Genomic DNA, 20,599 nt, shown 5'->3' on the forward strand with positions numbered 1-20,599 from the left:
TCATACTGGCAGCGATGTGAATTTGGAACAGTTGTTCAATAAAATGTTCCTATATTCACGCCAGCTAATCTACCATGCTGTTGGGACAGGTTTTCTTTTGCTGTTGTTTTTTTAACAGTTTTTATTTTACTTTTTCATATTAATATATATGATAGTTATACAAAAAGCAATATACGGTCGAGAAGCCGAAGCTGGAAAAGCTAACGCTAAGCTACTGTAAGCTATTTTATCGATTTTCCTTTTAGCCAAATACTCTGAGTGAATTTAATTCCCTATGGTTAACAGTTACGCAGTGTAGCCACAGACTGTAGAGTGCCATCTATACAGCCCACATACAGCCTATTATGATCATCATAAGTAAACAACACCGCGTGATTGGTTGACGTCTTTATTTGCAGTGCGAAAGCTCGAAAAATTGACTTAATTTCAAAAGAAATGACATTGCTTTATCGCCGCGTAATTTCTCCTATTAAAAAAACTTTGGTAGGTGATATTATACGGTAGCCAACAGAAGACAAATATGAAAATTCGGTCAAATTGCTCCTAGCTTTGATTTGGCTTTTTTGACTGTTGCACAAAGTCAGTTCCGCTGCTGTATAACAATAGCACATGACAGCCAGAGGAAGGAAAAAAACACAAATAATCTAAGACTCTATTGGTCAAAACCAATATGTCATGTGCATGGATTCCTCAGCCTCAACCCTCATATTATAGTAGTGCTGCTGAAAAATATGATTGAATGATGCTATGATGAATATGATATACGTTTTTCATAAGTATAATTGGTTGAGAAAAAGGTCAGCCCATTTTCAAATGTTAACAGTGTGCGTTTCATCATCAGGAAACATGGGGACCCCCCAGACCTCGCAGATACTTGTCTCCCAGGGCTCCATCGGCCCCCACAGTGATCCACAAAGCCCCATGGCTATTGTAAGCCAAGGTCACCAACACCTGCCCCATGACGCCTCCGGACCCGTGCTTTCTTCCCCAAACCACATGGGCATGCCTGCCATGAATTCTGCCATGATGGGAGGAGGTGCACCTGACGGAATGGGGCCCTGCAACGTTTCGCCCATATCTCAGAACCAGATGGCAGGCTTTTCTCGCATCCAGCCCCCACCGCATGGGCCCATGCACTCGCCCATTGGAGGAATGTCGCATCACTTCTCTCAGTCTAATGAAGATATTCTACCACCTCAGCAGTTACACTTGCTTAGAAAAGGTCATCCTCACCAGCGCCCCTCTCACCCCTCAGACTCATTTGGCCCTTTGCCCATGGGGGATGGCCCGGATCTAAGCGAAGTCATACGACCCACTCACTCAGGGATCCCTGAGTTTGATCTCTCCCGCATCATTCCTTCCGATAAGCCCAGTAGCACTCTTCAGTATTTCCCCAAGAGTGAGCCCCATCAGAATCCACACCAGGGGCCACTTCCCCAGCAACCTACTCCACAGCAGCTCCTCAAACAGCTGTCTTCTTCTGGGCATCCACATGGCAGCGGCCCTTCATCTAACCCCCACTTAGCAAACCTCCAGAATATGATGGCTGAACAGCAGCTGCCACCCCACCCTTCACACGGTGGATTACGCCAAAACATGGGCATTCCTCAGGGGGGCGCAAGGGGTATGGTTTCTGGTGTGGGCATGGGCCCCATGTGCCCTCCTGGACATATGATGGGAAGGACAGGTATGGTGCCCCAGCAGCAACTCCAGCAACAGCAAGCCATGATGGCCAACAGCCTTCTCCACCACCCTTCCAGTCCATACCCTGGCATGATGCCCTCCCAGCAGCACTCACACAATCTGATGGCACAGCAAAACATTATGATGATGCAGGCTAAGCAGCGAAGCATGTCAATGCCAGGGGATCCATTTGGTCCCCAGGGTCCTCTAATGTCCCCTCAGGGTCCCATGATGGGCCCTTCCCACCAACAGTCTGGTATGATGGGCCCCCAGTCTCTCAGACAGCGGGGAATGTCTCTGGACAGTCCGATTGGCTATGGCCCCGGGGGTATGGCCAATATGCCATTCTGATCCAGCTCACATAAACTGTTAAAAAAAAGAAAAAGAAAAAAAGAAACGTGTCCACTAGGTTACCTTCCCATTGTGTCCAAATATTTTCTTTAATGTTATTCTTCCAGTTATTTGAAAAGAGGAACTGTAAAAACAATAAATCAGTGATACTCTCCAAATTTTGGATTTCAACTGATTCAAAATAATTGAACATCTAAAAGCACTGTAACAAAGTTCAATAACAAATCAGAAGCCATTTCCTAAAATACTGTAAAATATGTATATTTCAAAGATGTGTGTATTTGTTGTGGAAACAGAGTGGCAGTCAGGAGAGGAGTGCCTCAAATTTCTATTTGTTTTAATATCGCTGATTTATTTTCTCCAACTACCAAACTGTTGTGCAAAATGAATTATATATATATATATATATATATATATATATATATATATATATATATATATATATATATATATATATATATATATATATATATATACCTGCTGTATATAAGATGCAATTTGTGATTGTTTGCAGTTGTTCTGTATAACAGTGTTTTAATAGAAGTCTAAAAATAGAATAATACTGATCTCTATGGTGGTTTAAGTTTGGGTTATTGTGTCAATATTATTGTTTGATACCACTGAAAGGAGACATGGTTGCTGTATAATATATGAAAACTTTATTAAATCCAATTAGCAGTAGCTAAAGTACAAGCAAAAACAGATTTCAGCAGATGCCAACATTATACATTTTTTTATTGACTGGGTAAATAAAACATCTTTTAAATGCAATCAAAGTAGCAATTGGTACTGTCGGATAACATAACATTTTTCATCATTACAAATGAAATACTGTTGTACACAGGCATTGTAGTTACAGGTGACATTGTATACGAGTTTATTAGATGTGGATGGTGCTGGTGGTGGTTGCTCCATCAGAGATGGATGCTTGACAGTGACTCTGAGCTCTGATGAAAGGTAGGCAAACACGGCTGCAGCCCAATTTACAAAGTAACTTTATTAGCTCATTGCGAAACCGCACCCCAACAAAGGCATACAAGAACGGGTTCAGGCAACAGTGTGAGAGACCCAGGCTTTTGGTCACATCGAGGGCTGGTCGCAGTAGGACATACCAGCTACAGGTTTTATATACGATACCACGCATGTCTACCATAGTTTCGATTATTAAGGTGATATTATAGGGTAGCCAACAGAAGAAAAAGACGAGAGTGACGAGCAAAGCCAGTCGAATCGCTCCTTGCTTTGATTGGCTTTTCTGACTGTTGCACAGAGTCACTACCACCGCTGTGTAACAATAGCACATGACACCCAGGGGAAGGAAAAAACACATATGATCTAAGACTCTATTGGTCAAAACCCAGTTGTTTGCATAGATTCCATAAAGATGATTGGAACAGGAGAGCCTAGATGAATTTGTGGATTCTTCCTTCACAGAAAGAAACACAGCGTTGGGTACTGATAAACCCAAGCAGACCAGCCATAATATAATGCACGTGAGGTGCACTGTTCTGGGACGTCGACTTTGCATACTTGGAATAGCATGAACGATGGCCAAATACCGATCAAACCCAATGCAAGCTAGGAGGAAACTCCCACAGCGGAAGTTAAGGTTTTTCATCAGGCCCATCAGCCTGCAAAGAAACTCCCCCATCAGCCAGCCAGTGGCACTGTTGACTACATCGAAAGGAAATGTAAAGAGGAGCATGAGGTCAGCCAGGGCGAGGTGCAGCAGGTAGATTTCAGTGATGCGCAGGAGGCGCCAACGTCTCAGGAGGACAGTTATCATCAGGCCGTTCCCCGCCACGCCCAGCAGAAAGATCAAGCTGTACAGCAAGGGTTGGAACACGGCGTTAAAGGTCTGCAGGCCAGTCCCCTCATCTTCACAGACTGTGTCCTCGTTTTCATAAACGTAGTCTGATGAATCTGTGCCTTCCAGCTGTGAAATAAAAAGAGGAACATTTTCCTTTTAGTTACCTCATCGCAGTTTGAGAATAACTTTGTGTAATGTGGAATAATACACAATGGTACACTCGAATCATTTGGGCATAATTCTAATAGCTGTTGTTAATTATGCAATGAAAAATGAATCATTACATTAGCTTATAGCTCTACTTTGATTTGTGTATTTTTTTTTCTTTCCTGTGGCTTTCTCAGTCAAACTATTACTGTAAGCAGGAAATGCAGATATGGGCTAGATTATTTTCACTTCCCCTTCTCAGTAACTAGGAGATGTTTTTAAGGCAAATATGCAAAAAATATCTTACTTTGGCTGTATAATAATAAATGAATACTAATTACTTTTTTTTATTGCCAAATCAACAACTAAGTTAACATTAGATCAGGTGGAGAAATCGCAGCTATTAAAACCTGACTTGTCACTTTAACGGCTGCTGGTCCAAACAAAACTAAGCTCTTCTAAAATTGTCATTTCTCCATGTTTAATAATGGTGTTAAGTCAGTGACCATGACAAACAGCCAAAATATATCCATATATGTTTATATTATAAAAAAAATATATATATATATGGGTACAAATGTGACGTCGTACAAACATTCATAATCTTAGCATCCTCTTGAATTTCATTGCAGTGTCATATTAGTAGCAAAATGTACTCTGTGCTACAGTTACTCTGGTATTTTCATGTAACTTCTAGAAAAGATAATATAAAATACTTTTGATGATATTAAGCTATATTCACGATACTTTTCTTATATATCGGTTTCCCGTCTTAGAAATGGAAAAATTCTGTTTGAAGAAACAAAACTTTAAAGTGCCAAAACTATATAAACTAACTGGAATTAACATCTTATCGTTGCTGCCGTTACTTTCAACATTTCTATTGGGCCTAAAGTTCATAATGACTACTACACTGCAACCTGTTCTTATATCACAACGCTTTGACATTTTATAAGGTGATTTCCTCTACAAGTTTATACATTTGATTCATATTACAAACGAATCGGACCGATTTGAAATTAGAAATAATCGCATATAACTGCATTATCGTTAAATGATATCATGTTAACCTTTGACATCCATCAGTGCCATGATAAATGAATCGCAAGTTCCTTGAAGCCTGTGATTAGAGAAACAGAATATACCACCCTGCAGTGCTCTCCTTTCATGACGAGCATGTATGAAGTATTATAGGGAATTTCTTCCTCGCTTATTTCCCTAGTGAGTCAACAGGAAAGAAGCAGTGTGCACCCATGTAACAAACCCACATCTGTTTAGATGCATTGCTACGGTTCGGTTAATACGAGATACTATAGTGTATCAAATATGTTGTCAAGTTTAAAAAAAAATCTTGTACTTTAATCTTAATCATAAAGAGAAAAGAAAAAAAAGAAAACCTACATGTTGCCGGTTGTATTAAAGTGGCTTGTTTTAAAATGCCAGATGCTGCAGCAGAGAGAAACTGTTACAGAGTTATGCTATACTGTCTTAAACAGTACATTTCAGCTACTGGAAGCTTAGCTACTTATTACAGCTACGTGCAGTCAAAGGACATTTGACAACAGACTAAATCACAGTAAGATTGATCCTGTTGCTTTCAATGACAACCTGTTATTTTAAGTGTATAGAAATTACAAACGGAACATATGCTACATTTGAATGTCTAAAATTAGATTTTGTTTAAATCGTGCCCGGCTATATATGCTAGTATAACAAAGACCTTTAAGAACATCTACAGCAATTTAACATTCACTTCAACAATTATTAATTATGTCTTACCGGTGGAAAGGTAATTGCAAAGGCCATGTGGGTGAATCTTGGTCACTTGAATGTATCTTACACTGCCGTAGTGAAATGTGTGTGTATAGCCTACTTCCTCTTAGTGCTGGTTCTTCTATACTTGCTTTGCTGATTTCTGCGTTAGGGTTGGTTGAAACTGCAAGTCAAAACGGACCAAAGCTTTAAATACTGTACCAGGCTTTCTATGGTAAGCATGAAAGAGCAGTAATGCAAGTCCAAGTAAACACACCCTACAGTATATTGTAGCATCGGACAAAGGACAGGCAATCGTACTGAACTAGTCTGATTTATTTGGGTAGTTTGGCATGCAACATCCAGCCATCCTCTAACAATAAGAATAAGTTGGTGTGAGATTACCATAAACATCATCTTAAACCGCATTCCGACCAAGTAGTTACAGGAACGTAGTTATAGGAAAAGTCCACTTCTAAGCAGATCTACATACTCTCCCCCAAAACCGTTTTTTTTTCCATTTGCATTCGCACTGGCCAAGTGGCGTAGGGGTAAGGGAGTGACGCAAGCACGGCAACGGTCTTTATAGCGTTAAAATCAGAAAACAAATACACCAAAAAAGTATGAACTAAATACTAAATCTAATGTATATAGCGTATTTGTCATAATTTAAACAAGTCTCCCGAAGAGGAACGGGTATCTCTCTCTCCCCCGCCTCTGCCTGCTACGCTGTGGACGTGTGTGTGACTGTGTGTGTGTGTGTGTGACGGCCGGCCAGCGAGATGGAGTTTAACTCCGAAAAGACAGTTAACCACAGGTTCCCGTTAATCTCATGATGGACATGTGTTGTGATATTTAAACAAAGAACCGTCAACGGCGACATGAAAGCCTCTTATTTACGAGAGCGGTCCGAGAGACCTCCAGCTCACAGCGGGGTCTCTGAGCATGACTGGCCGAGCGACGAGCTAGCGGCCGGGGCAGGCGCCTGCTGGCTGTCGCCTCACTTCAGGGAGCTTCTCAACTCCGAAAACTTTGAAGCAAATTGTCAATTCGGCATCAATTTGTGCAAGACTGCCTACATTCGAAATCTAAACATTTCATTTCTGCAACATGCAACATCCAGCCATCCTCTAACAATAAGAATAAGTTGGTGTGAGATTACCATAAACATCATCTTAGTTTGGCCACTGGTATCAGTTATGTTTATGATTGCAACATGTATCACCAAAAGGGGAGGGGAGGATGATTGGAGAAATAGGCTTGTGACCGGAAAGACTAGTTTGCTACTGTAGCTAGTTGGTTCGCTGGAGACATTCAAGTGGGGGAAAGCCACCGAGGAACCCATGAGCAAGGCAGCTCCACGGCCAGCAGATCAGACTGTGACTGTACTGGGAAGATTCCAGGTGTGAATAGCCATGTGAGCATGAACAGGGCATTCCTGAAGAAGAGAGCACAGTTGCTGTCAGTGATATGGCCCTGGTAAATAAAGACATGGATATTTAGTACTGATTCCAGATTTTTATATCTGACCCATGGTGACGTATATTGACGTATTTAAATCTGCTGTTACTTTTTGAGAGCAGCACCAGTATAAAATTATACATAAAAACCATTCCCCCGAACCCTGATTGTAATATGTAGTCCCTATAAACCTGGTTATGGTAGGCTATGATATGGAGCAGTAGAGTGCAGGTTACTTGTAATAAAATTCCAATACTTTCAAAACATTTGTCTATAAACGCTAAAGATAATATGAAAATATGGTGGGTGACAGGGACAGAAACAAGAGATCTTGCAACAATACAAATAAACCACTATTTTCTCTGGGTTTGTCAGACATTTCTATCACCTTTGTTCTTTGCTATTTGAATCTCTAATTTGGGTAGAAAAAGAAACAGCAGGGCATGCACTGTATATATTTGGTAATGTGAATGCAGAAGTTAGGCTAGCTACATTGTTGTGTATTGACCCAGGGTAGAAGGCAGGATGCCCCCCCTCCACACAAGCGATCAGTCCGTTAAAATGATGTTTCGTGTTATAGTTTACTCAGTTTACGGTTGCATTAATGCCAAGGAAGTAACGTTAGATGAATGTCTGTGGAGTTTCTCACTCATCCAGTTCATAGTCTCCAAGGAAGGTTAAATTCAAGACTAATTAAGATAGATTAATGTAGGCTACATCACGTTACTTTTGAATGAACTAGCTAGCTAGAACACTGATAGTAACTGTTACACAAAAATTGACCTACAAAAATTCGGGCTCGATTGATGCATGTGGAGTGGATGTCAATTTAACATAGTCTGAAGTATCACTGTGACGCAGGATGCCCAGTAGGTAAAGGGTAAATCCCAAATCAAATCCTTGATTTGAAATGAAATCAGCTGATTACTTGGATGTGGGCGGGTTCAAATACGAGTGGAAGCCATCTTGAACGTTTGGTTGACAAGACTCTTTCGTAGTCAGCTAAAAATTGAGTACGACGCGTAGGAAGCCGGTTATTTCAGTTTTCCAAGGTAAATGCATGTACATCCAAACTATATACCTGATATTCCATTATTTCGTGGTGACTTTTACAAGTAGCGTTAACTGTAAATGTTATTTCGCCATCGTTAGCAAGTTTGTTAGCTTGCTAGCAGACCTGACGTTAGCACGGCAATGGAGTCAACTGAGTTAGCTGACATTAGTTAGCTAATGGTGGATATCCAGTCTTGTTCGTTTGCTAAAATCGGAAAAGGTGTCAATTATTTGCACTAGCGGTATAACATACTGACTGGATTAAAAAAAGTCTGAATTCGGTATTGTGACGTTGCTCAACGTTACCGAACTAGCACAACATTAGCATGAAGCTAAAGCTTCATGTGCTAGCTAGTTAGCCAGATGTCTGTGGCTAAGTTAACAGCAGGGTAACGTTAGCTTGTTCCCTTCTAGTTGGTTGGATACAACTGAGAGCAAATGCTCCATGTCAGTCATGTATTTAGACATTTATCCTTTCGACCTCTCAAGCGGCAGGTAATTTCATTGTACAGAAACTACTGGTGTTGACTTACGGTAAATCAACGTCTCCATGTTAGCAAGGGTTAACTATGCAACATTAACGTTACGACCCACTGCTGTGTAGGCTAACTTCTGACGTAAGGCCAGCCATCTGACGTTACTGTCAGTTGTTGATACGCTAACGTTAAATATTAACTCGATTAGTCTAGCTAGCTACCCTCTAAATACAGCATGTCCTTTGCCAAATAAAATCATTTAATTGTAATGTTACTTTTTTTTGTCGGGTATGATGTTAACACTGTCTCGTATGTTTCAGGGTTGAAGAAACTTGAGAAAGGACGCAACGGCTCAGTGAAGCTAAACAAGATGGCTAGCTAAACAGTCTGCCAGTACTTGAAAGCTAGCTTAGCCCTCCTGGTGTATGGTTTTCGATAAAAAAAAAAATGGCAGATTACATCTATGATAAGCCCTAATTTGCTAAAGAAATCCATGCTTAGACGTTTTCTATAAAAAGGAGAGGAAATTGTTTTTGACACTTGATGTCCCAGAAACAACAACAATATTGTTGAGGAACCTGCTGAGACAAAAAACATTTGAACATTTACATTTGGATAACTATTAAAGTCTCAAGAGGGAAGGACAATATTGTGCTTTGAGTGGTCCCAGCAGAGTGGGCTCACTTCATTTCGAGACTAAGGAGATTTCATTGCTATTGAAACTGAAAAGTAAAGCTCAGTAAACATGAGTACGGCCAGGACAGAGAACCCAGTGATTTTGGGCTTGTCCAACCAGAACGGACAGCTCAGAGGCCCAGTGAAGCCTGCTGGAGCACCAGGTGGAGGTGGAGGAGGCCCTCTACTACAGCAGCTTAATCAGATGAAAGGCACAATCAACAATGGTAACTCCCAACCGGCCCCTACAACCAACGCTGTCATCAAGTACGGTTTTTTTAATTATTATAATTATTACTATCAATTATTTTATTATCCTTATTGCTTACTCGTGCTTTACCCTCCACAGGCCTGGAGATGACTGGAAGAAAAATTTGAAATTGCCCCCAAAAGACATGAGAATGAAAACTTCGGTTGGTTCTTTTTTTCTTTTTTTTCCCTGAGCTACAGATACCTGTTTCACCTGTGCTTTTTGACAGGTCCTTTTGCTTATGTCTGTTATGTAGTCCTTTTTTAAACTGTCTTTAAGTTCATTAAACACCCAGCAAGTTCTGTGTTTTTGTTGGCTTTCCAGCCATGCTAGCAAATCCTCCTAAGCCTAGCTATTGTTATGAAGAGTAGGAATTGTTCATACTATTACCATGAACAAGGTCTGAATCATAAAACTTTTGCTCCTTATAAAAATAATGCCATTTCATATACATGCATTGTTAACTATTATGTGGTAACCATACATTTGCTGTTATGCCTGGGTTCTTAGCTATGGGTATTGAGTACTTTTAATAAAGCACATAATTGCATGCCACTGTTTTACACAGTCATGCTATTAAAAACCTTTTATAAGTTTGTCTTTTATTGGAATTGTTGCAGTGGTCTACTCGGGATCTAATAGGAACTTGCTACATGACTGACAGATTTTAGTTTACATTTTTTTTATTTCTATATTCGTTCTGTAGCTAATGAGAGCTACAAACGATCGATTAGTTTAAAGAAAAGCACTTTTCTTTGGGAATTTCTGAAATTGGTTGACACTTTAGACAATTTTTTTTTTTTTTTTAAACCTTTCTTCCCTTCCATTATCAGTTGGGCATAATCCATTAGTTTACAAACCCAGGATTTACATCTTGTTAACCAATTGCTAATGCGTATATAATTCTGATTACAGGATGTGACTGCAACTAAAGGCAACGAGTTTGAAGATTATTGCCTAAAGAGGGAGTTGCTCATGGGAATCTTTGAGATGGGCTGGGAAAAGCCATCTCCAATTCAGGTACATTCAGACACAACTCGGATTTGATCTCTTTTGGCAGCTGGACGAGAAGGTGTCTTGCTTAAGGAAGTGCATGTTTTCATAATTATAGAGTTTTGGTGTGTGGAAAATCCTGGTAGTCATTCTGTTAACATGACTTTGACACGTTACCAACATTGTCTTTGATACCGTTTCCTAAATTTAAAATCAGGAATTCCAATTGTATTGGTCACACTTGGATTCTCTGTCATTAAATGACTATAATGTCTAATTGAAATAGTGTACAGGGTTTTTATGGGATTGATTTTTATTTTTTTGGGGGCGTTCGATCCTAGGTCAGACTCTGGTGAGGCAGCAAAAGTGAATTACTATTTTATATAAACTATTAAGCCGTGCTAGTGGCATGGCAATGTCGGTCGGTCCACCACTTTGGTCCAGACTGTTATCTCAAAAGCTGTTGGATTGATTGACATTTTGTACATTCATGGTTCCCGGACTTTGATTATCCCTTGAGTTCTCCTCATCTGACCTATTCAGATAGGCCCAATAACAGGGTTTAACCTGCATTGCTGAGCAGCCTGAATGGGATATTAGTGGGCCAATGACCTGGGACTGTTACTATTATTTATTTATTTATTTTCATCAAGTCCCTCTACATGTTATTTAATAGTGACCAAACCTTTGAATTGAATGTTTGAATATATTTTGTTAGAGCAGACATCATTTGGTATGTGCCAAAAATACACTGACTGCATAAAAAGTAGTGTTAAGTATGAATCTTTTACTACTTTTTGCACAGGAGGAAAGCATTCCCATTGCACTGTCAGGAAGGGATATCTTGGCCAGAGCTAAGAACGGCACGGGAAAGAGTGGAGCCTACCTCATTCCCTTACTTGAACGCATTGACCTGAAGAGGGACTGCATACAAGGTGAGAGGAATCTCATTTTCTCCTACAGTAAATGCCAGATCTAATCTTAATCAAGTCATTTGTCATTTTCAAGCAAAAACTTTGAGGTTCCAGCTTTTAAAACGTGAATATTTGCTTTTTTTAAAAAGCCCGGGTACATAGTAAATTTAATCTCAAGATCATTTGATAATTCAAATAAATGTTAGTTGGAGACCTTTTTGTTTGAGTATATATTTAAAGGTGCAATATGTAATACTGACAGCTAGTGTTTAAAATAGTTACTGCAGTACAAAATCTAAATGTGAGTACACAAATGTTTAATGCCATAAAATGCCCGTCCCTTGTAGCCATGATAAATTAGTCTGAAGCTAATGCTTAGCTGTTCAGGAGGAAATTGGCCTACTCGGTGTCCTTTTGGGCTCTAAGCTGTCTCCATCTTTCAAATACATCTCCAATATTTACCCGGGGTTTGTTACGTCTCTGGTCACGCAACTGTTAGAAACATGCAGTTTTTTTTTAGTGTTTTTTTTTAGGTCGGGTAGAATCTGTCTCCGTTGATCCGTTTGTTTGCTGCTTTCATGGCTGTACTAACATTAGAGCTGTAGCGCGCTGGGTTTACGTTTTTAAAGGTATATCTGGCAACCCGGCCAGGCTGTCAAACTGGACAGTTGATAACAACACACAGGCCAAAACAGTAATTCTGTCACGCAACGGAAATTTCAAAAGGAGAAAATACTGGCATTAGCAATGTCAGAAAAGAGTATTTCAACTTGGCATGTTTCCTTAATATCTGACGCATTGGGGTCACACTTGGCTTTATTACAGTAACTATATTACATATTGGACCTTTTTAAATTAGTTTTTTAAAAGTTTAAAAATGTAAAAGATTAATAGTAAATTAGTTGAATGATCATCCACTGTGTAAAAGTACTTTCTCTTGGCGCGGTATATCACACCTAAGTAAAAGCTCTAATCAAGGTGTCTTTGCAACATTGTGTGTGAAGCTTCCTCGCAGTTTGTACCTCCTAGTTGTTGTGACTTGATTGTTTTAATGGTTCTGAAAAGCTTTGTTCATGCTGGCTCAGGTTTGGAGAAAACAAATGTGTGAGTGCTCCGTCACATGAGTATTTCTGTTGTTCCAGCTGTGGTCATAGTGCCCACCAGAGAACTGGCTCTGCAAGTAAGCCAAATATGTATCCAGGTCAGCAAACACATGGGCGGAGTCAAGGTAATGGCAACCACAGGTGGAACCAACCTACGCGATGACATCATGAGACTCGACGAAACGGGTAAACTTCATGATTTACTCACATTACGTTACTGCGGTTTGTCTTCATACTAAAGGCAGTGTTCATATCTTGAAGCAGAAATAATCAAAAACCTAGTATAGGCTACTTGTTCTATTCAAATAAATGAAATCTCTTTGCTTTAGATGTCTCCTCGTATTCCTTTTTATGGAGGAAAAACCCCATTATTTGATACATTTTCCCTGCGCCCCTGAAATTGTTTGAGTGAAACATGCCAGACAATTAGAATGCCTGACTGTGTGAATATTGTCAGATTTCCCACCAAAGTACTGGATACAGCTTTCTTTACTTATTCAGTGGCTGAATATTGCCAGGACGATATAGACCTGATCCTTTACTTTCATAATGCTACACTGAAAGCTGCACATTTTAATAACCTCAGCCAAGTCGTAACACTACCATTCTTTAGTGCAAATCCTGTGTATTTTTTTTTTTGACGAATGTTTATTTTGCAGTACATGTGATCATTGCCACTCCTGGGAGGATTTTAGACCTCATCAAGAAAGGGGTGGCTAAAGTCAATCAAGTGCAGATGGTCGTTCTGGATGAAGTGAGTTAAATAGTTTATTTCTCATTTAGTTTGACCTATAATACTTTTTTCCCCCTGACAGCTCTCAATGTGCCTCCCCCCCCTCCCCTCCCCTCCAATGTCCTTCTGCTCAATAGGCTGACAAACTCCTGTCTCAGGACTTTGTGCTTATGATGGAGGAAATGCTGGGCTTCCTGGCCAAACAGAGGCAGATTCTGCTTTATTCTGCAACCTTCCCTCTCAGCGTGCAAAAGTTTATGGTACATACTTCATTTTTTGGTACTTGTTTGATCATTTCTTATTGCTGATGCACAAATCAGCCTTTGTAATTTGTAGCAATCTGACAACCCTTGTCTTCACCTGCTTTGTAGAATGCACACTTGCAGAAACCCTATGAGATCAACCTGATGGAGGAGCTTACACTGAAGGGTGTGACTCAGTATTACGCTTATGTAACTGAAAGGCAAAAGGTCCATTGCCTTAACACCTTGTTCTCCAGGGTAAGCATTGCCTTTATTGCACTTGAAGGCCAACTTGCCTGCAGACGTTTTATGCAAATGGCTGCTGTCATAAATACAGGGCTGTTTGAGTCCATTTTAACATTTTTTTGTTTTGCATTGCATGTTATTGGATACTTGAATTCAAACGTTGATTTCACCGGGATTAACTGCTGTTGGTGGTCTTTTTTTTTTTTCCCAGCTCCAGATCAACCAGTCTATAATCTTCTGCAACTCCTCTCAGAGAGTGGAGCTCCTTGCCAAGAAGATCTCCCAGCTCGGTTATTCATGTTTCTACATTCATGCCAAGATGAGACAGGTCAGCTCAAAATACTGCCTCAGAAATATCACCTACCAGCTTTAAGACCAAAATACACACAGGTGGCGATGGATGCATACCAGAACAGCTGCTACTTACTACTTTTGGTGTGCATTAAAGTGGTACATCGTGCAGACGTGCACGTACCTCTATTAGATGTGCTGCTACAGTTCCACACCAATGCTTTATTTCTGGAGTGTTGCTGCTGCTGCCAGGTTTTCCCACCAATAAGAAACAGTCCTGTTGACACTTGGGTAACTGTACAACATGTACAAACAGCTTTTGGACTGTCCTGTTGTTTGTCATCTATTAGAGGTTGCCTGGAATACATTTAATGTATTCACATTGCAGTCTAGTTTTGCGGCCTTGTTCATTATAGACAATAGAGCTACATACCCATAACATGGTGCTTTTCCACAGCCCATACATTTTAAATGTGTTGTACTGAAGAATCAACCATGAGGTTTACATGACGTCTCTTTTCTGCTCTCCAGGAGCATCGCAACCGTGTGTTCCACGACTTTAGAAATGGCCTCTGCCGGAATCTTGTCTGCACTGGTAAGTGGTAGAGCCATGTGCACGTACCTACACTAGATTTTTCCAAGTATAACTGTAATTGTCTGGAAGCGGTTTCATTGCAACCGGCAGCTACTGTGGATACATTATAACTACCAGACTTGCTGAGCTTGTAGTTCACATGATTGGTAAATCAACCCTGCTTGCCACTGACTTTTCAAAGCGTGTCCGATCAGATCACAGCTGACCTAGCTTTTTAAACGCACAGTCTTGAGTTGACAGATGTAATATTTTGCTAGTTTAAAAAAAAAAAATAATGCTTGAGTTTCTGTTCTTGTTTATGTGATGACATTTCAGTAATTGTTGCGTCACTCAGCTTGGCGGGTAAATCCTTTAACTGAAAGACAATGGGCTGCTCCTGCTTGCAAAAATAAATAAAAATTTGGTTTGTTAAGCTTCATATGTGCCGACATAAACGCACGGCGCAAAGCGACAGACACGATGGCAATGCATTTCAGGCTTCAGCCAAGTGAGATCAGCTGAGATCAGCGGCATTTCAACAAGGGCTCTCTTGTAATTGTATAACCTGATAACCCAGGTTGTCATGAAAGAAATGATCCATATCTTGAAATTGCACTACAAGGTTGAGGATTAAGCTATGAGCAGATCCGCCTATTATATTGGAGGGTTGTGAGAGTCAAAAAGCGAAGCGAAGGACTCGTGGGTTGAAATAAAGTGCTTATCTTTTTGAAATTCTTATTCTGCTTAACATTTGGTCCAGATGTATGATATTGGTGTTACTGTCCTGTTCCTCCAGACCTTTTCACAAGAGGCATTGACATTCAAGCTGTGAATGTTGTGATCAATTTCGACTTTCCCAAGCTGGGAGAAACGTACCTTCATCGCATTGGTAGATCTGGTAAGGGCCCATATTGGTGGTTTCTTTTCTACTGAGCCTCTTGTACAAAGATTTATTTTTTGGGTAGCAAACGATAAAGTAATTTAAACGCTCCTGTCCTTAATATCCAGGCCGCTTTGGACACTTGGGTCTGGCCATCAACCTCATCACTTACGATGATCGCTTCAACCTGAAAGGGATTGAGGAGCAGCTTGGGACGGAGATCAAGCCCATCCCTGGCATCATTGACAAGAGCCTATATGTGGCAGAGTACCACAGTGAGAGTGGCGAAGAACTCAAGCCATGAGCCAGTGAGTACACGGACACCGATGGCCAAAATACACATTTCCTCTTCAGGATAGTTCCAGGATCATTTAGCTGCTTCTCTGTCTTTTTGATGCCAATGCAACCATTTCAACACACCAAAAAGATTTATAATTGGACTGATTTTTAATGGCAGACATTACGTCTTGCTGTGCTAGTGCTATTTGGCATGCTGGGTCAGTGGTATTAGGTGTGCACAGAGTACCTGTCAGGTCCTATACTGCGCATATGTAAATCGTACAACTACTACAGTTAAGGCCGGTTTTAGCTTAAAGCTAAACCGCCTAAACTGTGGCTGTCTTTCACTCGTAAGGATTCCAACACTGGGAGTCGGTCTGCGACGTGCAACTATCGGTAGCTAAACGCAGCTCAGCGGTAGGCTGCAGTTGCACTTTTCAAGACACCATGGTCGCTGCCTGTTAAGGGAGAAACGGAACTGGAAAATCCAACATTTTGCCTTCCCAGTGAGTTGTGTAAACAAACAACGAAGCACATGGGCACCGACAGGACCATGCATTAATCGCACCTCGTAAACTCTTGAGAAACCCGAGCTGTTGTAAAATGCACTTCTGCATCAGTTTGTTTCCAATTGACTGGTGAAAAGTTATTACATTTTTAAAAACAAACATCTGATGAAAATAAAATGTTTGCAAAAGTCATTGTTAGAACTGTAATAGCAATTATCATAAGCTTGGTCTGAAAAAAGGAGTGATCGTTGCATCCCATTTTATTATAAGTGGAACTCACTGGCACAACTAAAGGTCATTTGGCAATTACTGCTGTCATTGCCATGATGGTGCATTTCCTGATGTACCCCCCTCTGTTATCCCTGCTAAACCTGACGAAAGATGTAGAAAATGAGCATAATATGCCATTCTAATGCAATTGTTGCTGTGACAAGGCTGCAGTTTTTCAACTTGAAAGATTGTGTTACAGCCCCATGGAACACAATGTTTGTATGACCTGCGGTGTCCTTGAGCCAGATATTCAGTCTCTAGCAGCTGCAGGAGGGCAGAAGTTCCCGTTTTAAAAATCAATAAGTAATCTAGGGATGATCAAGTGTTCTGGCCCCGATACAAGTCCTTGGATATTGGGCATTTGCTGATACTCATGTTGATTTAAATACGTGTATGACACATTAAAATCACAAGTGTAGCCGATTATATTTGTCACCTTATGCATGGGCTTTCTGGTCCAAATACAGAAGGCCCTGATTTTAAAACCTATTCAGTTTATAAAGTTAAATATATGATAAAGGAATGTTTAACAGGAGAATGTAATAAACTTAATTTCACTCTTCTCTCTCTACAGATGAGTCCATCATCCATTCCCCTTTGTATCTTTTTTTTTTTTTTCATCCCCCGTCTTGGAGTTCTTGTGTGGGTTTATTTTTTTAATTTTTTTTTTTATGTACAGTTTCTGTTAGTCTACCTTTTTTGGATGCCACCATAAGGAATGTGTATTTTGATGGACGCGTTTTTGGAAGAACTCATTTGCCTTTTTTATAGGGCTCTGTGCTGCTGCACCACCACACCCTGAAGACATAAGCACCGGGAGGAAAGCATGGGACCAAGTCGAAAAATATATCAATGCACATTGTGAAGATTCATATCCACCAATGACACAAAGCCAGCACCAACAGACCGCTACATGACACCCCTCCATTCTCCACGTTTTTATTTTGAAAGTTTTAACCAATTTGTATCAAGTGCCTTAACAAGCAGTTCAACTCGTTCTAAAGTAATAACCCTCCATTATCCGCCATGTCGCTCACTTCATACCGCGCACTCACGTTCACCTAATTGAAAATTGGTACCGCTGATTTAACGTCGGATAGCATTGGTGAATTCATAACTGTTTTCGGTTGGATCATTCGTTCGCAAGAAATGGAGATAATTAGGAGGGCGGCTGGTCTGAATTCTTTCTGCTGGCTAAGCTACACTTGAGTCTGGCTGCTAAATGAGGACAAACTTGGACGTTCCATGGACAGAAATGCTGGATATTTTTCCAAGAGAGACAGCCAGACTGTCCAGTTGCTTGTGGAGAAGCGTGTGCTTCTAAAAGACCCAGACCCTTTCCTCCGTCTTCTGCATCAGAACACTACAAATGAATAAGCAGCCCCTCCACACCATGAGTCACGAGGATACCTGTTTTGGTGGAGTTTAATTGTGGGAATGTTTTTTTTCTTTCTTTTTTTGTATTTTTTTTTTTTTTTTGAGTCCTGTTTCACCTTCCTATGGATGGCCATGCTTAATTCTGGGAGATGTGCAGCCAATATGTGGGGTGCATCTTACATTTTGTGTATATACCTTCATTTTAAGATTGTTTTAAACAAGTTCAAAAGGCTGGCCGACAAACTGAAAAGCCCCACGCCCCACTCCCCATCCCCCCCACCCTTTCTCTCGTTAGCACTGGAGACCATTTCCATAACTGCCAGTTTGTTTGATCTGCAACATTGGCCTGTGAATTTATTTATAATTTTAGAAATTGCAGAATATTAGAATCTAAAACATGACCTTGTGCATGAAATGCTTTTGGAGGCAGTTTGTCGCTGATGATCTTTTTTTAGCCCCTCCAAATTTGATGGCGAGTGCAATTCTTCAAAGCTGCACTTAAACTGGTATTGTTTAAATAGTTGCCCTTATTCTCCTGCTACCAGTGTTACCAAGTGTTCAGTCTAGACAGATAGCTTTGATAAGCTTGTGCATTTGAGTAATGAATTCTTTGTCACCAGCCTTAACTTGTGAAACGGACTCTTGAGACGTGCTCTAAGATCTCCCGGTTATAGTGTTATTGGAAGAGAAAATAATATTCTATCATGTAGTAGTAGTAGTAGTAGTAGTACTACTCGCTGCAGTGCAGCTGAATTGGCAGATAATTTGTTTTCTGGGGGAGGTATTAGCTGTTACATTGATCTATGCTCTTTAAGCATCGCTACATTGCTTCACAAATGTTGGGGAAGCTGTGGATTTATTTACCCCCCCCCCCCCCCTTTCTAAAGAATGTTGGCCAAATGCATCAAAATGAACCATCTGACCTAAAATGTAGCATGAATTCAGTCTGTGCATTGCAAGTTAGCTGGCTTTCATTAAAACCAGCTAACCACAAAAGATGCCCCATTTAAAAAATAAGCTGAGCATTGGGCTGCAGTTAACACATAGAGATGGGTTCAGGCAATAACACTGACTGCACTGCTTTTTGTACACCATGACACCCAGATGGGAAAGCAGTGTGATGCAGAACATTCCCCCCCAAAAAAAAATGGCACTGAGGGGGAATGGGCACAAAGGATTACATATTACCATTAGTCAGACTGCTTGTTTAAAAAAATAACTTGGGCACCTCAGACTGCTGGGTTTATGGCTTAATTCTTTGCCCTTTATTGCTTTCATATTTTAGGTTTGGGATACAGTTGCTTTTTGCATTTTTATGCAACATGACAACCTAATTTTGCATTAAGGTCCACTGACCACATGTTGAGCTGGAACCTTTTTGCAAATGAGGTTCCCCTTTGTTATGGTGAGATGCTCTCGACTGTTTTAATCAATGAGAAGTAGTATTGCACATTTAATCAATGCTCTTTTTAAAAAAATAACAAGAGTGACCGTGTTGATCCGTTTAAAATCCCTATTTGGTTTCTCATTGGTTAGGACTGATCCCTGTTCTCTCGGCTCTATCGTTGTCCCTTAAATACTTGCACATTGAATTTGGCTGTTTTGGCTTATGGGTTGGGTGGGAGGGCTGTATTTGTAAAAATAAATAAATTTAAATGAAGCGTTAGATGAGTGAACAGAGATCTAATCGTACAGGCACTTGGCAGCTGTCTGTCTCTTGTCAGCCCACTGGCAGTAATCACCGCAGCAAATGCTTTTAGGGCTAAAATTGACAATCCCTCAAGATGTAGTTGCTACCTTTTTGATGGAATGCTGCATTACTGCCAGTGGCTGCCATGATGAGAACCTTAAAGACTGAGACAAGAGCATCTTGCCCCAGATTGGGTGACTAAATTGGATAGTTTGTAACTAAATCGTCTCATTCTTTAAGGTCTTTCTTTATTTTTTTTCTTTTTAATTTGTGGGGTGGTTAAATTAGTGCTCTCGCTGCCCTGATGCACATGTTCATCCTCCCGATAGTTCCAACACATTTGGGGTAACGCAGCTTTTGTGTACAATCTGGCCATCCTATCCCTTACCTGTCGGAGGATGTGAGAGGAGTCCCTAAGGGATTTTTTTCAAAACTGCTGCATCAGTAAAATAAAATGGGGAGGATACTTTGGGCATTACAAAAACAGGATGACATGATCTAAAGATCCAAAGTTATGGTAATGGGTATAAAAAGGTTTGAAAAAGTTGCCCTTAAATTTGGATTATTTTTTTTTCTCAAATGAAACCTTCAAGTGGAGTAAACCTTATTTAAAAAAAATAAATAAATAAAAAATAAGTAAAGAACTTAAAGTCTCTAAATTTTAGTGAAGCATTTAAAGCCTGAGTTCATTTTCTTTTTTTTATTTGATGGAAATTTGGTCGTTATTTAATTGGCAGCTTTTTTTTCAGTGAAGCTAATTTTACAATGGACTTCAGTTTAAAGGATGTCATGAGTACACATGTCAGTATTGGATACGACTTGAAAGTTGTTTTGAAAATA

General features: G+C 40.2%; 3 protein-coding genes across 9 annotated transcripts in view; 2 read left to right on the forward strand and 1 right to left on the reverse strand.

Moving 5' to 3' along the window:
- The window catches only part of bcl9l (bcl9 like), a 44,283-nt gene extending 42,204 nt beyond the window's left edge, over positions 1–2,079 (forward strand). For all 6 annotated transcript variants that reach the window (XM_078245899.1, XM_078245896.1, XM_078245902.1 and 3 more), the window contains one exon: positions 842–2,079. In XM_078245899.1, coding sequence (XP_078102025.1) covers positions 842–2,034 — 1,193 coding nt within the window. In that variant the 3' untranslated portion in view covers positions 2,035–2,079. The remainder of the gene's footprint in view (positions 1–841) is intronic.
- Positions 2,080–2,676: 597 nt separating this feature from the next.
- Positions 2,677–8,990, reverse strand: cxcr5 (chemokine (C-X-C motif) receptor 5). Of its 2 annotated transcripts, XM_078245909.1 has the most exons (4): positions 8,791–8,990; positions 6,906–7,181; positions 5,771–5,927; positions 2,677–3,970 (listed from the first exon to the last, which is right to left on the reverse strand). In XM_078245909.1, the coding sequence occupies exons 3-4, from the start codon at positions 5,795–5,797 to the stop codon at positions 2,915–2,917; spliced, it is 1,083 nt and encodes a 360-aa protein (XP_078102035.1). In that variant the 5' UTR covers positions 5,798–5,927; positions 6,906–7,181; positions 8,791–8,990; the 3' UTR covers positions 2,677–2,914. The 2 variants fall into 2 exon arrangements, with proteins under 2 accessions (XP_078102035.1, XP_078102036.1); XM_078245910.1 differs by lacking the exons at positions 6,906–7,181; positions 8,791–8,990 and having other exon boundaries at positions 5,771–5,937.
- Positions 8,148–18,946, forward strand: ddx6 (DEAD (Asp-Glu-Ala-Asp) box helicase 6). Its single transcript, XM_078245907.1, has 14 exons — positions 8,148–8,256; positions 9,054–9,675; positions 9,758–9,821; positions 10,574–10,678; positions 11,457–11,586; positions 12,708–12,854; positions 13,328–13,422; positions 13,539–13,661; positions 13,773–13,901; positions 14,101–14,217; positions 14,712–14,775; positions 15,551–15,652; positions 15,763–15,942; positions 17,267–18,946. The coding sequence occupies exons 2-13, from the start codon at positions 9,479–9,481 to the stop codon at positions 15,936–15,938; spliced, it is 1,449 nt and encodes a 482-aa protein (XP_078102033.1). The 5' UTR covers positions 8,148–8,256; positions 9,054–9,478; the 3' UTR covers positions 15,939–15,942; positions 17,267–18,946.
- Positions 18,947–20,599: the final 1,653 nt, after the last annotated feature.

Source organism: Sander vitreus, chromosome 3 (genome assembly GCF_031162955.1).
Source record: "Sander vitreus isolate 19-12246 chromosome 3, sanVit1, whole genome shotgun sequence".
Lineage (NCBI taxonomy): Eukaryota > Metazoa > Chordata > Actinopteri > Perciformes > Percidae > Sander > Sander vitreus.

What these genes read in the sequence shown, in the direction of transcription:
- cxcr5 (XM_078245909.1), bottom strand. Translation starts at nt 5,797, where the DNA reads ATGGCCTTTGCAATTACCTTTCCACCG. An exon ending in TTGCAATTACCTTTCCACCG is followed by an intron (nt 3,971 to 5,770) that starts GTAAGACATAAT and finishes TTTATTTCACAG; the next exon opens with CTGGAAGGCACAGATTCATC.
- ddx6 (XM_078245907.1), top strand. Translation starts at nt 9,479, where the DNA reads ATGAGTACGGCCAGGACAGAGAACCCAGTGATTTTGGGCTTGTCCAAC. An exon ending in CATGAGACTCGACGAAACGG is followed by an intron (nt 12,855 to 13,327) that starts GTAAACTTCATG and finishes TTTATTTTGCAG; the next exon opens with TACATGTGATCATTGCCACT. An exon ending in TCAGCGTGCAAAAGTTTATG is followed by an intron (nt 13,662 to 13,772) that starts GTACATACTTCA and finishes CCTGCTTTGTAG; the next exon opens with AATGCACACTTGCAGAAACC.